General features: G+C 45.7%; 1 protein-coding gene across 2 annotated transcripts; it reads left to right on the top strand.

Annotated features, from left to right (window-relative positions):
• The first annotated feature begins 7,937 nt into the window (after positions 1-7,937).
• On the top strand, positions 7,938-19,332 carry leca (Lectin). Of its 2 annotated transcripts, none has more exon segments than NM_001141500.3 (6): positions 7,938-7,986; positions 8,505-8,606; positions 9,585-9,736; positions 16,716-16,856; positions 18,581-18,695; positions 18,944-19,326. In NM_001141500.3, coding segments are annotated over 5 exon segments (558 nt in total). In that variant the 5' UTR covers positions 7,938-7,986; positions 8,505-8,530; the 3' UTR covers positions 19,018-19,326.
• The last annotated feature ends 68 nt before the right edge of the window (positions 19,333-19,400 follow it).

The following is a 19,400-nucleotide window of genomic DNA, read 5'->3' on the forward strand; positions in this document are numbered from 1 at the left end:
TACGACCCTGGACCTGACAAAAGGGTTCTGGCAAATTCCTCTGACCCCCAGGGCCAAAGAAAAGACAGCCTTTGCAACCCCTGACGGTTTGTTTCAATACACCATCATGCCATTCGGCCTACACGGGGCCCCAGCCACCTTTCAACGGCTCATGGACAAGGTCCTAAAACCACACCAAGCATACGCCGCAGCTTATTTAGATGACGTGGGGATCTACAGCCCAGATTGGGTATCCCACTTACCCTGGGTACAGGCAGTGTTAGACGCCCTTAGAAAGGCAGGGCTCACGGCGAACCCTGCCAAGTGTTACGTGGGGTTAGAGGAAACGGAGTATCTGGGATACACCGTGGGAAGAGGATTAATCAAACCCCAACGTAAGAAGGTGGAGGCAATTAGAGAATGGCCGAAACCAGTAAATAAGAAGCAGGTTCGAGCCTTCCTAGGGCTGACCGGGTACTACCGGAAGTTCATCCCAAGTTATGCCACAGTGGCCGCCCCACTCACCGACATGACTAGAGCCAGAGGGCCAAACATGGTCAAGTGGGATGAAAGGGCCACCAAAGCATTTAGGATATTACAGGAGGCCCTCTGCTGTAATCCAGTGCTGGTGGTACCAGACTTTGAGAGAGAGTTTGTGGTTCAGACGGATGCCTCAGAGGTCGGCTTGCGAGCAGTGCTGTCCCAAGAGGTAGAAGGGGTGGAACACCCCATCCTGTTTTTAAGCAGGAAGCTGGAACCACGGGAAACCAACTACTCAGTTGTTGAGAAAGAGGCGCTGGCAGTAAAGTGGGCTCTGGAAAGCCTGAAATACTACCTGCTGGGGTGCCACTTCACCCTCATCAGTGACCATGCACCACTCACCTGGATGCATAGGGCTAAAGAGAAGAACGCTCGGGTGATGCGGTGGTTTTTGAGTCTCCAACCGTTTCACTTTGACTTGAAACACAGAGCAGGAAAGGAAATGGGAAATGTGGATGGGTTATCCCTCATGCACGCATATTTTGCTGCGGTAGCCCGACCTAGGGGGTCGGATCTAGGGGGGGAGATGTGTGGCAAAGAAGGGGGTCGAGTGATAAATGGCAGATATGTGAGGGCAGAACTAATAAACGGGCTCTGCCCGATCACTAAAATGGCCACCCCGATCAGAACTACAGATCACAAAATGGCCGACTGCCAAAACTACAATTCCCAAAAGCAAGGGGAACCCTCAGAAGGTGGAGCCGACCCACAGATAAAGGGTCAAGAAAAACCAGAGAGAGAGAGAGAGAGAGGGCGGAAAGGATCTATGAACCATAGAGAAAGAGACAATCTACATTGGCTGGATTTACCGTGTACGACCTGGACTGTTTTGGACTTACCTGTTGGCGTATAGACCTGGACCTACCGAGAACCAGATTTGTGTACCCAACCCTGCTATCCTTGACCTTACCTGAGGCCTGGGTGGACCAGGACAGAGAAACAAACACACAGGTACTGTCATGTTCGAAATAACTTTAATTCTGGGCTGACTTTGGTGACAGTTTCCCACTTAATTTGTGACAAACGCTCCTAGCTTTGAAGAGGTTTGCCACAATATATTTGTTTAAAGAAATGTGACCACTGGTTTCATCAACCCATGACAGATGACGACATAAAATATATGTTGTTTCCCAAATGGCACCCTATTCCCTATATAGTGCACTAATAGGTCAAATGTAGTGGTCAAATGTAGTGCACGTTGTAGGGAATATGGTGTTATAGGGAATATGGTGAATAGTGCACTATGTTTGATCAGGGCCCTGTTCAAATGTAATGCTCTATATTGGGAATAGGGTGCTATTTTGTGACGAAACCATTGACTTCAATGTTTTTTCCCCTCTATTTTACAGCTCCTTCAGCTCTTTCAAGTTCAACTTCAGTCCCATCAGCTTGGTGGATGAGATTCTAACAGGAGAGGAGTGGTCACCATTCCTGTCCATTAAGGACAGTCCCGCCCCCTCGCCGTCCGTTTACCAATCAGAGGCTGCTAGCCAACACGGTGGTGATGAAGGCGACCAATTAAAGACTGAACCAGAGTCGCACCTCTCCAACGGCGTTCAACATAGGCCATTCTTTATATGAGGATGTTAACTTCAGCCAAACAAGTCCGAATGAGATTGTGGACAACCAATCGGACAACAGACAACAGGAAGTAGACAACAACAATGACACTGGAAACGATGCCATTGCTGTCATCAAACCGAAGATACTATTGGACAATGATGCAGCGGAGGAGAGTGAGTTGGACCACTCCAGATCCATATCTAAGAACATCCATGACTGTAAATCCCCCATAAGGAACCAATCAAAGGACCATCTTGACTTCTCCTGTGTTAAGGTGAGCCACACGGTGGGATTGTGGGCATTGTAGTCATTTAAAGTGCTGTTGAAGGCCTCTGTCTATAGAACAGGGCTCTCCAACCCTGTTCCTGGAGAGCTAACCCCCCCTGTAGGTTTTTTGCTCCAACCCCAGTTGTAACTAACCTGATTCATCTTATCAGCCAGCTAATTATTAAAATCAGGTGCTCTAGATTAGGGTTGAACACCTTCAGGACAGCAGCTCTGCAGGAGCAGGGTTGGAGAGCCCTGGTATATAAACACTCACTGCAAAATCTCACTCTCTTGTTCTTATTCTCAGTCTCTCTCTCACTCTCTCTCTTTCTCTCTCTCTCTCTCTCTCTCTCTACACACCCTCTCTTTCTCAGTCACTTGGAGTTCTGGACAGTTATGCTCAGAAACATAAAATTCGTCTGAGCAAAAAGAGAAAGCACAGACTTCCGGGGCTAAAGACGAGAAGTAAGATTGAATCACTGAATAACGAGATGAAAGAATCAGTGAAAATAGACGGCTGGAAAGGAGTTGGACTAAAGCTGAGACGCTGAAATATAAAACATGTCTGCTGTTCTCTCTTTCTTTCCTGAAACAGAGACCTTCAAGATAAGACGCACTGAAATCAAAGCCCCTGACATCAAATTCCTCAAACCCTCTCCTCCTCCAACCCTCTCTCCCACATCACTTCCTTCTTCCTCGTCTTCCTGCTCCTCTCTCTCCTATGTCTTTCCGTCCTCTGTTTTCTACAACATCCCTCCATCCGCTGAAGAACAGGACCCTGTGACAACACAGACACAGGACAACCTCTCTGTTGAGGTCAGAGTTCATTTGACCCCGTAACCCTTGGCAACATTTTCAACCACTGTACATTAACATGTGTCTCTGAAGTGTGTCTGAAATGGCACTCTACTCCCTAGTATACTATAGTAATAGGGTGGAATTTCATATAGACTGTAGCTTATTACTGAATGTAATAATGTATATTAGCATCACTAGCCAGGTTTCTATCCAACCTTGTTATGCAAGTAAAGTACAAAAATGTCAGGACATGCCTGATGGAAACAACACATTTGTCGGTAAACTTTCCAAATGTCGACAAAACTAAATACGCTAGGTAAGGTGGGATCTTTTTGTGTCTGTAAAATTAATAATGCGAGAAATGGCGGTGGAAACGCCTTTATGCGCAGATATTGATATAATAACCATCATATCAACATCAGTGTTGTCTGAATGAGATTCTGTGAGATCTGAATAAATGGATTAATTTAAGCACAAGTATATGGTGTTGTATGGTAAAATGATAGAGGGTCATAAGAAGTGAGAGATCTGACTAGTATGAGGTGTTGGGGAGTTTTCAACACTTTTCAGTAGCCAGCCTCTGAGACAGCTTTAATTTAACTGTAGTTCATTGTGCTAGCAAGTAAGCAGTTCACTGTACTTGTGCATTTGACAATAAATACACCTTTATGCGCAGATATACCTGCAGATATATATGCACCCTACCTCTTTACCTGCACCCTACCTCTATCCCCTCCCTGCACCCTACCCCTCCCTACCTGCACCCTACCTCTAATCCCTACCTGCACCCTACCTCTCTCCCCTACCTGCTCCCCACCTCTAATCCCTACCCGCACCCTACCTCTCGTCCCTACCTGCTTCCTACCAGCACCCCAGCTCCCTCCCCTACCTCTGCACCCTACCTCTCACCACTACCTGCACCCCACCTCTATCCTCTACCTGCACCCCACCTCTAATCCCTCCCTGCACCCCACCCCTCACCCCTACCTGCACCCCACCTCTACCCTCTACCTGCACCCTACCTCTTTCCCCTATCTCACCCTACCTCTATTATCCCCTGCCTGTACCCTACCTCTAACCCCTACCTGTACCCTACCCCTCCCCTACCTCCTCCCCTACCTTGACCCTACCTCTACGCCCTACCTGCACCCTACCCCTCCCCTACCTGCACTCAACCTCTATCCCTACCTGCAACCTACCTCTACCCCTACCTGCAACCTACCTCTACCCCTACCTGCAACCTACCTCTATCCCCTACCTGCACCCTACGTCTAGGCCCTACCTCTACCCTACCTCTAGGTCCTACCTGCACACTACCTCTAGGTCCTACCTGCACCCTACCTCTAACCGCTACCTGCACCCTACCTCTAACCGCTACCTGCACCCTACCTCTATCACCTACCTCATTGTGCTAGCAAGTAAGCAGTTCACTGTACTTGTGCATTTGACAATAAATACACCTTTATGCGCAGATATACCTGCAGATATATATGCACCCTACCTCTTTACCTGCACCCTACCTCTAACCGCTACCTGCACCCTACCTCTAACCCCTACCTGCACCCCACCTCTACCCCCTACCTGCACCCCACCTCTAACCCCTACCTGCACCCCACCTCTACCCCCTACCTCTAGCCCCTACCTGCCCCTACCTGCCCCTACCTGCCCCCTACTTCTAGCCCCTACAGATATACTTCTAGCCCCTACCTCTCCCACTACCTGCACCCTACCTCTCCCCCTGCCTGCACCCTACCTCCCCCTGCCTTTACCCTACCTCTATCCCATACCTGCACCCTACCTCTATCACCTACCTGTACCCTACCTCTATCACCTACCTGTACCCTACCTCTATCACCTACCTGCACCCCACCTCCCCCCTACCTGCACCCCACCTCCCCCCCTACCTGCACCCTACCTCTCCCCCTACCTCTCTCCCCTACCTGCTCCCCACCTGTAACCCCAACCCGCACCCTACCTCTTCCCCCTACCTGCATCCTACCTGCACCCCAGCTCCCTCCCCTACCTCTAATCCCCACCTGCACCCTACCTCTCACCCCTACCTGCACCCCACCTCTCACCCCTACCTGCACCCCACCTCTCACCCCTACCTGCACCCTACCTCTATCACCTACCTGCACCCTACCTCTATCACCTACCTGCACCCCACCTCCCCCCCTACCTGCACCCCACCTCTCCCCCTACCTGCACCCCACCTCTCCCCCTACCTGCACCCCACCTCTCTCCCTACCTGCACCCTACCTCTTTCCCCTATCTCACCCTACCTCTCTTATCCCTACCTGTACCCTACCTCTAATCCCTACCTGCACCCTACCCCTCCCCTACCTCTTCCCCTACCTGCACCCTACCTCTACTCCCTACATTCCCCCTACCTCTCTCCCCTACCTGCTCCCCACCTGTAACCCCAACCCGCACCCTACCTCTTTCCCCTACCTGCATCCTACCTGCACCCCAGCTCCCTCCCCTACCTCTAATCCCCACCTGCACCCTACCTCTCACCCCTACCTGCACCCCACCTCTCACCCCTACCTGCACCCCACCTCTCACCCCTACCTGCACCCCACCTCTCACCCCTACCTGCACCCCACCTCTCACCCCTACCTGCACCCTACCTCTATCACCTACCTGCACCCTACCTCTATCACCTACCTGCACCCCACCTCCCCCCCTACCTGCACCCCACCTCCCCCCCTACCTGCACCCCACCTCTCCCCCTACCTGCACCCCACCTCTCTCCCTACCTGCACCCTACCTCTTTCCCCTATCTCACCCTACCTCTCTTATCCCTACCTGTACCCTACCTCTAATCCCTACCTGCACCCTACCCCTCCCCTACCTCTTCCCCTACCTGCACCCTACCTCTACTCCCTACATGCCCCCTACCTCTCCCCCTACCTCCCCCTACCTCTATCACCTACCTGCACCCCACCTCTATCACCTACCTGCACCCTACCTCTATCACCTACCTGCACCCTACCTCTATCACCTACCTGCACCCCACCTCACCCCTACCCGCACCCTACCTCTCGCCTCTACCTGCATCCTACCTGCACCCCAGCTCCCTCCCCTACCTCTAATCCCCACCTGCACCCTACCTCTATCCTCTACCTGCACCCCACCTCTATCCTCTACCTGCACCCCACCTCTAATCCCTACCTGCACCCCACCTCTCACCCCTACCTGCACCCCACCTCTGCACCCTACCTCTTTCCCCTATCTCACCCCACCTCTCTTATCCCTACCTGTACCCTACCTCTAACCCCTACCTGCACCCTACCCCTCCCCTACCTCTGCCCCTACCTGCACCCTACCTCTACTCCCTACCTGCACCCTACCCCTCCCCTACCTGCACTCAACCTCTATCCCTACCTACAACCTACCTCTATCCCCTACCTGCACCCTACCTCTTCCCCTACCTGCACCCTACGTCTAGGCCCTACCTCTACCCTACCTCTAGCCCCTACCTGCACCCTACCTCTAGGTCCTACCTGCACCCTACCTCTAGGTCCTACCTGCACCCTACCTCTATCCCCTACCTGCACCCTACCTCTATCCCCTACCTGCACCCTACCTCTATCCCCTACCTGCACCCTACCCCTCCCCTACCTGCACTCAACCTCTATCCCTACCTACAACCTACCTCTATTCCCTACCTGCACCCTACCTCTACCCTACCTGCACCCAACGTCTAGGCCCTACCTCTACCCTACCTCTACCCCCTACCTGCACCCTACCTCTATCCCCTACCTGCACCCTACCTCTATCCCCTACCTGCACCCTACCTCTATCCCCTACCTGCACCCTACCTCTATCCCCTACCTCAACCCTACCTCCCTCCCCTACCTCAATTCCCTACCTGCACCCTAGCTCTAATCCCTACCTGTACTTTACTTCTAACCCCTACCTGTACCCCACGTCTATGCTCTACCTGTACCCTTCCTCTATCCCCTACCTGTACCCCACCTCTAAGTCCTAGCCACTACCTCTTTAGTGTTTACTGTTTTAGGTGTGTAAGCGATAACACTGCAGTTGGACACAGCAATGAAATAAGCAGACATATCTTTGATCAAATGATTCTCTTGCTATATTGAGTGTCTTACCAACACTTTTAATAACAAATACATTATTTCTCTAACTATGAATGAGAGTCTGTAAGATCTGAATAAATGGATTAATTTAAGCACAAGTATATGGTGTTGTATGGTAAAATGATTGAGGGTCATAAGAAGTGAGAGATCTGACTAGTATGAGGTGTTGGGGAGTTTTCAACACCTTTCAGTAGCCAGCCTCTGAGACAGCTTTAATTTAACTGTAGTTCATTGTGCTAGCAAGTAAGCAGTTCACTATACTTGTGCATGTGACAATAAAATATGAAACTTGAAACTTGCTGGTGTCACCACACAACAACAGAATGTTAACAGGAAGGCTGTGTCCCAAATGGCACTGTAGTCCCTATATAGGGCTCTACTTTGGACCAGAACCCACAGGAATAGGGTGCCATTTAGGACGCAGGAGTAGAGAGGTGGGGAGGGTATTTTGAGGACACAAAACATTTATGACAAACTGTACGCAAACTGCATACAAAAAATATGTCACAATTCATTAATCAATCAATGAATCCATCCATCCATCAGTTTATCAAACAATTTATTAGAACTTGATAATGATGATAATGATAAAGACATTATGGTATCTGTAAGGACGGGGTGAGAATTACAGGGAGGAGGTGAGATTACATTTGCTATAAAAAGAAGGGAGTACCAAATGAGAGAGAGAGAGCGGGAGGGAGAAAGAGAGAGAAGCAACCTAGTCCACACTCTGGTAAGGTAATTTTTCAGATTACATTGTGCAAATGTTACTTTTTTTTGCTTTGCGTTAATTTTTTTAAAGGAGCTATACGTATTATTGTTGCATTGTAATTTCAGAAAATGTCTTTAATACGTCTACGGTAATAGTGGAATGATAGTGTTTCACAATATTTATTTATTGGAGCACACAAAATTGCATTCTAATGGTGCATCCTTATTGGGCAACAAACTCTTGTTGTCAAATTGACCGGGGCAAGCAAGTCTTTTGTTGTCAAATGGGACTGCCGATTGTTCCAGAGGTTAGCGCGCGGAACCACTCAAATGAACAATCCGTCAGGGCTCGGTATTTATAAATCGCCAGCCACAGTCAATTTGAGAACAAGAGATTTGTTTTAATGTCATTCATAGCATAGTGCTATAGACTATGCTCTCAGATAATTTACCTGGTGAAATAAAGGTTAATACAATCGATTTATTTGTAAATGCATTTATTTAAAGGAAACTGTTACTGATTGAGTTGTTTGTTTTTAGGAAACGCAGAATCAGAGGAAGCCAAGATGAAGTTTGTCAGCCTGATTGTGATGATGTCACTAGTTGGGACAAAAATGGCTTTGACATTCCACAGACGTACCGGTAAGAGAGTTTCATTGATTACAGTATGTGTTTTGATTAGGGGCACAATTTTGATTTTAGAAGTGGGGGACATGACTTTTTATTTTTTATTATTATTTTTTTTTTCAATCCAGTCAGATAAACACTCCAAACAGCCTACCCGACAGCTCGGAGGCGTCCGCATGGTCCTAAAGCAAACCGTTGCCTCATTTTGTATCACATTCCAATTATAAAACTGGGGGGGACAAAAATGCAGTCCCCCCCCATCCCCAGTGAAAGTTGCACCCTTGGTTTTGATGATAGTGCTGAAAGTTTTATTTCAATTTTTCAGGATGATTATTGACCACACATTCTAAAAAATAATCTGTTTTAAAGCTGAAAATGTGCTTTCCTCTTTCATGTCCAAATGAAAATGAGATGCATTCTTTACACAAATGTAGTCACTTGCAGTATTTTTTTTTGCAGTAGATGTTATTGGTTATTAGCAGTCATAGACTGAATTGCACACCCATTTACAATGATAGATTATGATCAAATAGTAAAACCCTAAACTAACACAATACTTTGAATATAATACAATGTTAAAATATGCAATATATACTAAACAATAATAGTAGAATGACAATATTGGGGCGGCAGGTAGCCTAGTGGTTAGAGAGTTGGGCCAGTAACCGAAAGGTTGCTAGAACGCATGCCTGAGCTGACAAGGTAAAAATCTGTTGATCTGCCCCTGAACAAGGCAGTTAACCACACTGTTCCTAGGCCGTCATTGTAAATGAGAATTTGTTTTTAACTGATTTGCCTGGTTAAATAAGAGGTCTTAGGTAGGCATTTCTTAGGCCCCTGGGCTATATGGTGTGCGCATTGATCAGTTTAGTGAATTATGGAATGGGAGAGTTCTGTTAGCGGCCTGTGAGTGTCATAGGAATGTTCAGCTTGTGGCTGTTTTCTAAGTATATAAGGCCCCAGGAGAGTAGTTATTCCATCATTGTCCCCTAGGTGGCGATGATGCTCAAGTGTATTTCCAGGAGGAGACTGCAGAGTGTGACATGCCCAAAGCCTGTGACCTGAAGAATTATGAAGACTGGTACAGGCTGGGCTCCTACTGCATCAAGTACTACAAGGCTCCTCTCAACTTCACCGAAGCGGAGGTAAACAACATTCTATGTAACAGGAGAACATTTACATTTACATTACATTTAAGTCATTTAGCAGACGTTCTTATCCAGAGCGACTTACAAATTGGTGCATTCACCTTATGATATCCAGTGGAACAACCACTTTACAATATACAATATCTTATCCTAGGTATTCCTTAAAGAGGTGGGGTTTCAGGTGTCTCCGGAAGGTGGTGATTAACTCCGCTGTCCTGGCGTCGTGAGGGAGCTTGTTCCACCATAGGGGTGCCAGAGCAGCGAACAGTTTTGACTGGGCTGAGCGGGAACTGTGCTTCCTCAGAGGTAGGGGGGCCAGCAGGCCAGAGGTGGATGAGCGCAGTGCCCTCCTTTGGGTGTAGGGACTGATCAGAGCCTGAAGGTACGGAGGTGCCGTTCCCCTCACGGCTCCGTAGGCAAGCACCATGGTCTTGTAGCGGATGCGAGCTTCAACTGGAAGCCAGTGGAGAGAGCGGAGGAGCGGGGTGACGTGAGAGAACTTGGGAAGGTTGAACACCAGACGGGCTGCGGCATTCTGGATGAGTTGTAGGGGTTTAATGGCACAGGCAGGGAGCCCAGCCAAAAGCGAGTTGCAGTAATCCAGACGGGAGATGAGAAGTGCCTGGATTAGGACCTGCGCTGCTTCCTGTGTGAGGCAGGGTCGTACTCTGCGAATGTTGTAGAGCATGAACCTACAGGATCGGGTCACCGCCTTGATGTTAGTGGAGAACGACGTTATAACATGATCAAAGCATGTTATTGCTCTACCTGGAGTCAGTCAGCCTGTCCATTCCAATACAATGGCAATAAAGTGAAGTGAAGGTTAAATCCAATGTCTTAATTAGAGGTGTCTTCTAATGTATTGATCTTACTCCCACTGGCGGACTTACCATTAGGCAGAAGAGGCAATTGCCTCAGGCCTCACATCATTTGTAGGCCGTCATTGTAAATAAGAATTTGTTCTTAACTGACTTGCCTAGTTAAATAAAGGTTAAATAAAGGTTAAAAATCAAGAAGCCTCATGACCTGGGCATAATTAAAATAAAAATATATAAATATTTCTCCGCTGAGGCCCCCCCCATGCATTGTTTGAGGCATAAAAAAAAAAGTAAATAAAAAAAAATCCCCATCAACATGTGTCTAAACTACAGATTTCTGTGTTTTTGCATGGCCTTTGTCGCAATCCACCTCATCCGCTGATGTCGTCCTTCTGCACCGGCAGTGGAAGGTGGCTGAGGTAAAGCTACAGGAGACATCTCGAAAATCGGTCTTCTCACAAAAACGTCTGTAGCGTCCTAACGGTTTGGCCTAGAAAATGTATATGACCCCTCTATGGAAACATAAAACAGTCACGAACACAATGGTGTTTCGGTTGCTCTACTGTACGTCCCCCCACAAGTGTCACGGGACTCGGTAACATGGTAAAAATGATTAGCATTTTTTCCTTAGCTTTCTTAGTCCTATATCTCTCAGATCTTCCTTTTAATTTAATGTTGACTATCTGTTTTTCCATGTATGAATGTGTTATTCAAAGCATTTCTATTGGCTAATAGCAGTAAGGCCAAATGCAATGTTTCATCAAATTATAACAACAACCCAAACATTATACCTACAGGGGTCCTAAAATTCTAAATCAAATATCTAAATGATCCTTGGTATGACCATCTTAAAACAATTCCATATGTTAGTTTAGTAGTAATCTCGCGTTGTCATACGTCCAAATCACGTCGCTGTCACGACCTCCAGGGTTGTGGAGTAACAAATTACAAAAAAACTGTAACTGTAATCTGTTACGTTACCAGCTAAAATATTGTAATCAGATTACAGATACTTTTGAAAAACTAGATGATTACTTCTAGGATTACTTCTTAAATTCAGAAAGGATGTTTGTGAGAAGAAAAAAAAAGACATTCAAATCAGCATTGAAAAAAGTTTACGTTTGTGCAGCCTGAACGAATCTGACCACAAGTCAGAGACCACTATGATGACACACCAAATGCGTTTGATGGATTGCGGGAAAAGAGCAGGAATAGGCTTTTATAGGCTACGGTCCAAGCTATAATATGTCTTCCAATGGTGTGACTGCTGTTGGCATCCAAAGATGATCCAACTTGAATATATGCTTGGAGGTAAGAAAGACAGCAGTGATACGGATATCACTTATTATTGATATCTAAATAGCACATTGTTGTGAATCACACTGCTGCTCTCTCATTTAGCCTTACAGATTGTGGTTGTGGATGGCTGTTCACAAATACAGTGTCTTCAGAAAGTATTCACACCCCTTGACTTTTTCCATATTTTGTTGTGTTACAGCCTGAATTTAAAATGTATTAATTTACATTTTTTTGAGGTCACTGGCCTGCACACCTCATAATGTCAAAGTGGAAGTACGATTTTCAAAATGTTTGAAATGAATACAAAATGAAAAGCTGAAATGTCTTGAGTCAATGAGTATACAACCCCTTTGTTATGGCAAGCCTAAATAAGTTCAGGGGTTAACGTTTGCTTAACAAGTCACATAATTAGAGTCCATCCTCTGTGTGTAATAATAGTGTTTAAAATGATTTTTGAACAAATACCTCATCCCTCATCCCCACACATACAATTATCTGTAAGGTCCAGCAGTGAATTTCAAACACAGATTAAACCACAAAGACCAGGGAGGTTTTCCAATGTCTCTGAAAGAAGGGAACCTATTGGTAGATGTGTAAAAATACAAAAAGCAGACATCAATTAACTTTTTGTCCTGAATACAAAGTGTTATGTTTGGGGCATATCCAATACAACACATTACTGTGTACCACTCAGCATATTTTCAAGCACAGTGGTGGATGAAACATGTTATGGGTATGCTTGTAATCGTTAAGGAGTGGGGAGTTTTTCAGGAAAAAAAAAAAGAAATGGAATGGCACTAAACACAGGCAAAATCCTAGAGGAAAACCTGGTTCAGTCTGCTTTCCATCACACTGGGAGATGAATTCACCTTTCAGCAGGACAATAACCTAAACACAAGGCCAAATCTACAATGGAGTTGTTTTACCAAGAAGACAGCGTGGCAAGAGCTAGAAATGGTTGTCTAGCAATGATCAACAACCAACTTGATAGATCTTGAAGAGTTTTGAAAAGAATAATGGGCAAATGTTGCACAATCCAGGCGTGGAAAGCTCTTAGAGACTTACCCAAAAAGACCAAAGGTGTTTCAACAAAATATTGACATAGGGGTGCGAATACTTATGTAAATGAGATATTGCTGTTTTTAATTTGAAATACATTTCCAAACATTTCTAAAGAAAGAAGACGAGTAGGTGGCCAGTTGGTTGCAATAAACTTTAGTAAACTGTTAACAGAATATATTTACAAATGAATACATATGGGAGCACTAGGCATGGTACATCAGGACGCACAACTGCAACGCATTTCTAAAAACATGTTTTCACTTTGTCATCATGGGCTATTATGTGTAGATGGGTGAGAATAAAATATACAGTTGAAGTCTGAAGTTTACATACACTTAGGTTGGAGTCATTAAAACTTGTTTTTCAACCACTCCCCAAATTTCTTGTTAACAAACTATAGTTTTGGCAAGTCGGTTAGGACATCTACTTTGTGCATGACACAAGTAATTTTTCCAACAATTGTTCACAGACAGATTATTTCACTTATAATTCACTGTATCACAATTCCAGTGGGTCAGAAGTTTACATACACTAAGTTGACTGTGCCTTTAAACAGCTTGGAAAATTCCAGAAAATGATGTCATGGCTTTAGAAGCTTCTGATAGGCTAATTGACGTCATTTGAGTCAATTGGAGGTGTACCTGTGGATGTATTTCAAGGCCTACCTCCAAACTCAGTGCCTCTTTGGTTGATATCATGGGAAAATCAAAAGAAATCAGCCAAGACCTCAGAAATCTTTTTCTTGACCTCTACAAGTCTGTTTCATCATTGGGAGCAATTTCCAAATGCCTGAAGGTACCACATTCATCTGTACAAACAATAGTACGCAAGTATAAACACCATGGAACCACGCAGCCATCATACCGTTCAGGAAGGAGATGCGTTCTGTCTCCTAGAGTTTAACGTACTTTGGTGCGAAAAGTGCAAATCAATCCCAGAACAACAGCAAATGACCTTGGGAAGATGCTGGAGGAAACCGGTACAAAAGTATCTATATCCACAGTAAAACATGTCCTATATCGATATAACCTGAAAGGCCGCTCAGCAAGGAAGAAGCCACTGCTCCAAGCCAGACTATGGTTTGCAACTGCACACCATAGCGCGTAAAAACTGAGTTCCAAACTGGCTCTGGAAGCAACGTCAGCACAATAACTGTTCGTTGGGAGCTTCATGAAATGGGTTTCCATGGCCGAGAAGCAGCACACAAGCCTAAGATCACCATGTGAAAGCCAAGCGTCAGCTGGAGTGGAGTAAAGCTCGCCACTATTGGACTCTGGAGCAGTGGAAACACGTTTTCTGGAGCGGTGAATCACACTTCACCATCTGGCAGTCCGATGGACAAATCTGGGTTTGGCGGATGCCAGGAGAACGCTTTCCCTTTCCCAAAGTCTAAAGTCTACAAAACTTAGTCTACTCTGTTCATAACATATTCCAGTTTTGGGAACAGAAAACTGTATTGAGATGAAATGTTTCATCGATGAGATGTGCAGAATGTAGGCCAAAATCCATCTTGTTCCATCGCCAGTGGGCTTCCTCTCACTACCGTATTTGGTAGTGAGTGGAAACGCCAAGCGGATGCTTCACATTTATACATCCAGTGAAATATCTGTCTCATTGTTTTATCGGTGGTGGTAACGTGCGCTGCCTAGCAACCATCAAGAGTTTAAGAGCGTAGTGCGTGCCAATGCCGCATCAGCGTTATGGCTACATTTCATGCTAAGCTGTTGGCAGAACTTTACCACATTCATGAGTTAGTCGGTTGGCAGAAATAAAAGTGGAGACTGTAACTGACTACATTTAGAAAGTAACTTACCCAACCCTGTTGGAGGTCTGGAGAATTCTGCATTGCAAAAACGGTTTGAATGGTCCGCCCCCCTCCCCCCACATGCCCGCTGGTGCTATGGGTTATGTTTTCACACTGGGAAGGACACATTTTGCAGAGCTGTTCCATATGCTAGTCTGCAACATTTCAGAACCTGGAGGAAAAACGTAATTCTGTTTTGTCAGAAGTCTATACACAAAATCGACACATCAACATATTTTGATCATCAACATCTGACCTTTGTAACCTGTCTCTCCTCTCTGGGAAGGTTCCCATTGCTTGGGAGGCAGCCACGGTGCATCCTTTATTTAAAGGGGTAGATCAAGCTGATCCTGTTATAGGCCTATATCTATTTTGCCCTCTTTATCAAAAGTGTTGGAAAAACTTGTCAATAATCATCTGACTGGCTTTCTTGATGTCTAGAGGATTCTCTCTGGTATTTAATCTGGTTTCCGCTCAGGTTATGGATGTGTCACTGCAACCTTAAAGGTCCTCAATGATGTCACCATTGCCCTTGATTCTAAGCAATGTTGTGCTGCGATTTTTATTGACTTTTGATACGGTAGACCATTCCATTCTTGTGGGCCGGCTAAGGAGTATTGGTGTCTCTGAGGGGTCTTTGGCCTGGTTTGCTAACTACCTCTCTCAAAGAGTGCAGTGTATAAAGTCAGAACATCTGCTGTCTCAGCCACTGCCCTTCACCAAAGTAGTACCACAAGGCTCGATCCAAGGCCCCACACTCTTCTCAATTTACATCAACAACATAGCTCAGGCAGTTGGAAGCTCTCTCATCCATTTATATGCAGATGATACAGTCTTATACTCAGATGGCCCCTCCACGGATTTTGTGTTAAACTCTCTACAACAAAGCTTTCTTTGTGTCCAACAAGCTTTTTCTGCCCTTAACCTTGTTCTGAACACCTCCAAAACAAAGGTGATGTGGTTTGGTAAGAAGAATGCCCTTCTTCCCACAGGTGTGATTACTACCTCTGAGGGTTTAGAGCTTGAAGTAGTTACCTCATACAGGTTCTTGGGAGTATGGCTAGACTGTACACTGTCCATCTCTCAGCACATATCAAAGCTGCAGGCTAAAGTTAAATCTAGACTTGGTTTCCTCTATCATAATCGCTCGTCTTTCACCCCAGCTGCCAAACTAACCCTGATTCAGATGACCATCCTACCCATGCTAGATTACAGAGATGTAATTTATAGATCGGCAGGTAAGGGTGCTCTCGCGGCTAGATGTTCTTTACCATGAGGCTATCAGATTTTCCACCAATGCTCCTTATAGGACACTGCACTCTATACTCCTCTATGAACTGGTTGTCTCTGTATACCTGTCACAAGACCCACTGGTTGATGCTTATTCTTAAAACCCTCTTAGGCCTTAATCCCCAGGGACGCCTGGTTCTCGACGAGGCCTTTTGACTCAAAGGGGATACAATAACTTTTCTTCAGTAAAATAATACTGCTATCGTCATCGAGGCAGAAGACATCTGTGTAGCCCATATCTGATGCTGGTATGACATGTCATACATGGGCTATTATAGCAAGACAGTGGCGCTGTTTCGCTTGCTTGGATGCTTTCTCCGGTGAGATAGTTTCAGCCACTTGCGAATTGAAGGAAATTTGGCAGGTGCACAGCTCAGATGCTGGAATTATTTGGGATAAACGTGCGAAGGTAACCTTCTTTTTGAAGTGATTTGTTTAACAATCAGATAAAACATCATGACTGGTTGTGTTCATGGCACATTAAAAGGTAATGCATTTTTATAGTTAATTACCCATGAAAAGAAAATGGTGCATGCGCATAAGAGTGGCCTCTGACTGGCCTCTGCCGTGGGCTCCAAATCACTACGTCAGCACCTGCTTACTCGCTCTCTCTCTCCTTCCTCCCACTCTCTCTTTCTCTCTCACTAATTCACTCTTTCTCTTCCCACAACCTATTTCTCCTCTTCTCTCTCATCCCTCTCAGACACAGTGCAGGTCTGCTGCCCCCGGTGGCCACCTGGTGTCGGTGCATAACTGTCAAGCCAACGACAACCTGCTTTGCGTGGTGATGAAGAACAACGCCAAAAGCCCTCGCATCTGGCTGGGAGGCTTCGAACTCTTCCAGGTAGGAGAGGAAGAGTGATGGATGGAAGGAGTGATTAAGACAGGGCGGATAGTGCGTGGAGGGAGGTAAATTCATGTGGGAGGAAAGAGTGACATGTTCGGTAGAAAGGAAAAGAGAGAAGCTTTGCAGAACAACATTTAACATTGAACATAGGACTGTCGTAATATCTACATTTACAGTATTCAGACCACTTGACTTTTTACACATTTTGTTACGTTACAGCTGTATTCAAAAGTGTATTCAATTGTTTTTTCCCCCTCAATCTACACACTACCCCATAATGACAAAAACTGGTTTTTAGACATTTTTGCAAAAAACGGAAATATAACATTTACGTAAGTATTCAAACCCTTTACTCAGCACTTTGTTGAAGCACCTTTGGCAGCGATTACAGCCTCATTCTTCTTGGGTATGATGCTACAAGCTTGGCACACCTGTATTTGGGGAGTTTCTCCTATTCTTCTCTGGAGATCCTCTCAGGCTCTGTTAGGTTGGATGGGTAGCGTCGCTACACAGCTATTTTCAGGTCTCTCCAAAGATGTTCGATTGGGTTCAAGTGCGGGCTCTGGCTGGGCCACTCAAGGACATTCAGAGACTGGTTTTTATCAAGGATCTCTCTGTACTTTGCTCCGTTCATATTTCCCTCGATCCTGACTAGTCCCCCAGTCCCTGCTGCTGAAAAACATCCCCACAGCATGATGCTGCCACCACCATGCTTCACTGTAAGGATGGTATTGGCCAGGTGATGAGTGGTGCCTGGTTTCCTCCAGACGTGACGCTTTGCATTCAGGTCAAAGAGTTCAATCTTGGTTTCATCAGACCAGATAATCTTGTTTCTCATGGTCTGAGAGTCCTTTAGGTGCCTTTTGGCAAACTCCAAGCGGGCTGTCATGTGCCTTTTACTGAGGAGTTGCTTCCGTCTGGTCACTCTACCATAAAGGCCTGATTGGTTGAGTGCTGCAGAGATGGTTGTCCTTCTGGAAGGTTCTCGCATCTCCACAGAGGAACTCTGGAGCTCTGTCAGAGTGACCATCGGGTTCTTGGTCACCTCCCTGACCAAGGTCCTTCTCCCCCTATTGCTCAGTTTGACCAGGTGGCGAGCTCTAGGAAGAGACTTGGTGGTTCCAAACTTCTTCCATTGAAGAATGATGGAGGCCACTGTGGTCTTGAGGACCTTCAATGTTGCAGACACTTTTTGGTACCCTTTCCCAGATCTGTGCCTCGACACAATCCTGTCTCGGAGCTCTATGGACAATTCCTTCGACCTCATGTGGGAACTTATATAGATAGGTGTGTGCCTTTCCAAATCATATCCAATCAATTGATTTTACCACAGGTGGACTCCAATCAAGTTGTAAAAGCGTCTCAAGGATGATCAATGTAAACAGGATGCACCAGAGCTCAAATTTCGAGTCTCCTAGCAAAGGGTTTGAATATATATGTAAATAAGGTATTTCTGTTTTTAATTTTTTATACATTTGCAAAAATGTACAAAAAACTGTTTTCACTTTGTCATTATGGGGTAGTGTATGTAGATTGATGAGGAAAATGTTTTATCTAATCAATTTTAGAATAAGGCTGTAACGTAACAAAAAATGGAAAAAGTGAAGGAGTCTGAATACTTTCCAAATGCACTGTACATTTTCTTTTATCACCACCGGTCTTTCTATCACTCCCCTCTCTCTTCCTCTATCCACCTTTCTCTCTCTCCCTCCTTCTCTCAGTCTGGTAAGTTTGTGTGGACCGACGGCTCCAGCTGGAACTTTGATGCATGGACCCCTGGGGAGCCCATCTCCCGCTGGACGAGCCGCGAGGACTGTGTGGAGATGAACTGGAGCAGTAAGAGATGGACAGAGGGATGGAGGGAGGAGTGATGGAAGGAGAGAGGGATGGATGGATGGTTTTTACTTGCAATGGCTGTGTTATGTTTTTGTTTTCACCTACCTTAGTTGAATGCACTGGCTAACAGCTAAAATGACAAAAACTTGAAAGAAACATTTCTTGGATGGTGGTGCGAAGAGATGGTATTTTGAACTAACATTTGAACTTCTGTCTGTCTGTCTGTATATTTGTTCTCTATCTCCAAGGCATTGGGAAATGGAACGACCACACGTGTTTCACCAAGAAGAGCTACGTCTGCTCCTTCAAGAACAGAGTTTGAGGACGAATATCCACGCTCACATACTTAGTATGAAGCAGCAATGTATTGGGCATGCTTTCTCAGTGGTATGTTAGTATAGACTGTGTGTCTGTGTAACACCAACCCAGTCCCCTGCTCTTCTCTTTTGGGTTGTGACGGAAATGACACCGCTGTTAGGGTGTCATTTTGGACTCACCCTGCTCCTTTCCCCAATGATCCCAACCCACAGATCTCCCACGGTGAAACCAAACCACATGGAGATGTGCCTGCTTTTAGCAAACTGAAAAATGCATTTAAAAAATATATATAAATAAAGAGTGTTAAGCAAGTAAACAACTAGAGTTTTTGTTTGTCTGTTCCTAGCAGGATTTGAGTTTCTGGCAGAATCAAACCAGAATCAAAAT

The sequence above is a fragment of the Salmo salar genome, chromosome 04 (assembly GCF_965601325.2).
Source record: "Salmo salar chromosome 04, fSalSal1, whole genome shotgun sequence".
Classification (NCBI taxonomy): domain Eukaryota; kingdom Metazoa; phylum Chordata; class Actinopteri; order Salmoniformes; family Salmonidae; genus Salmo; species Salmo salar.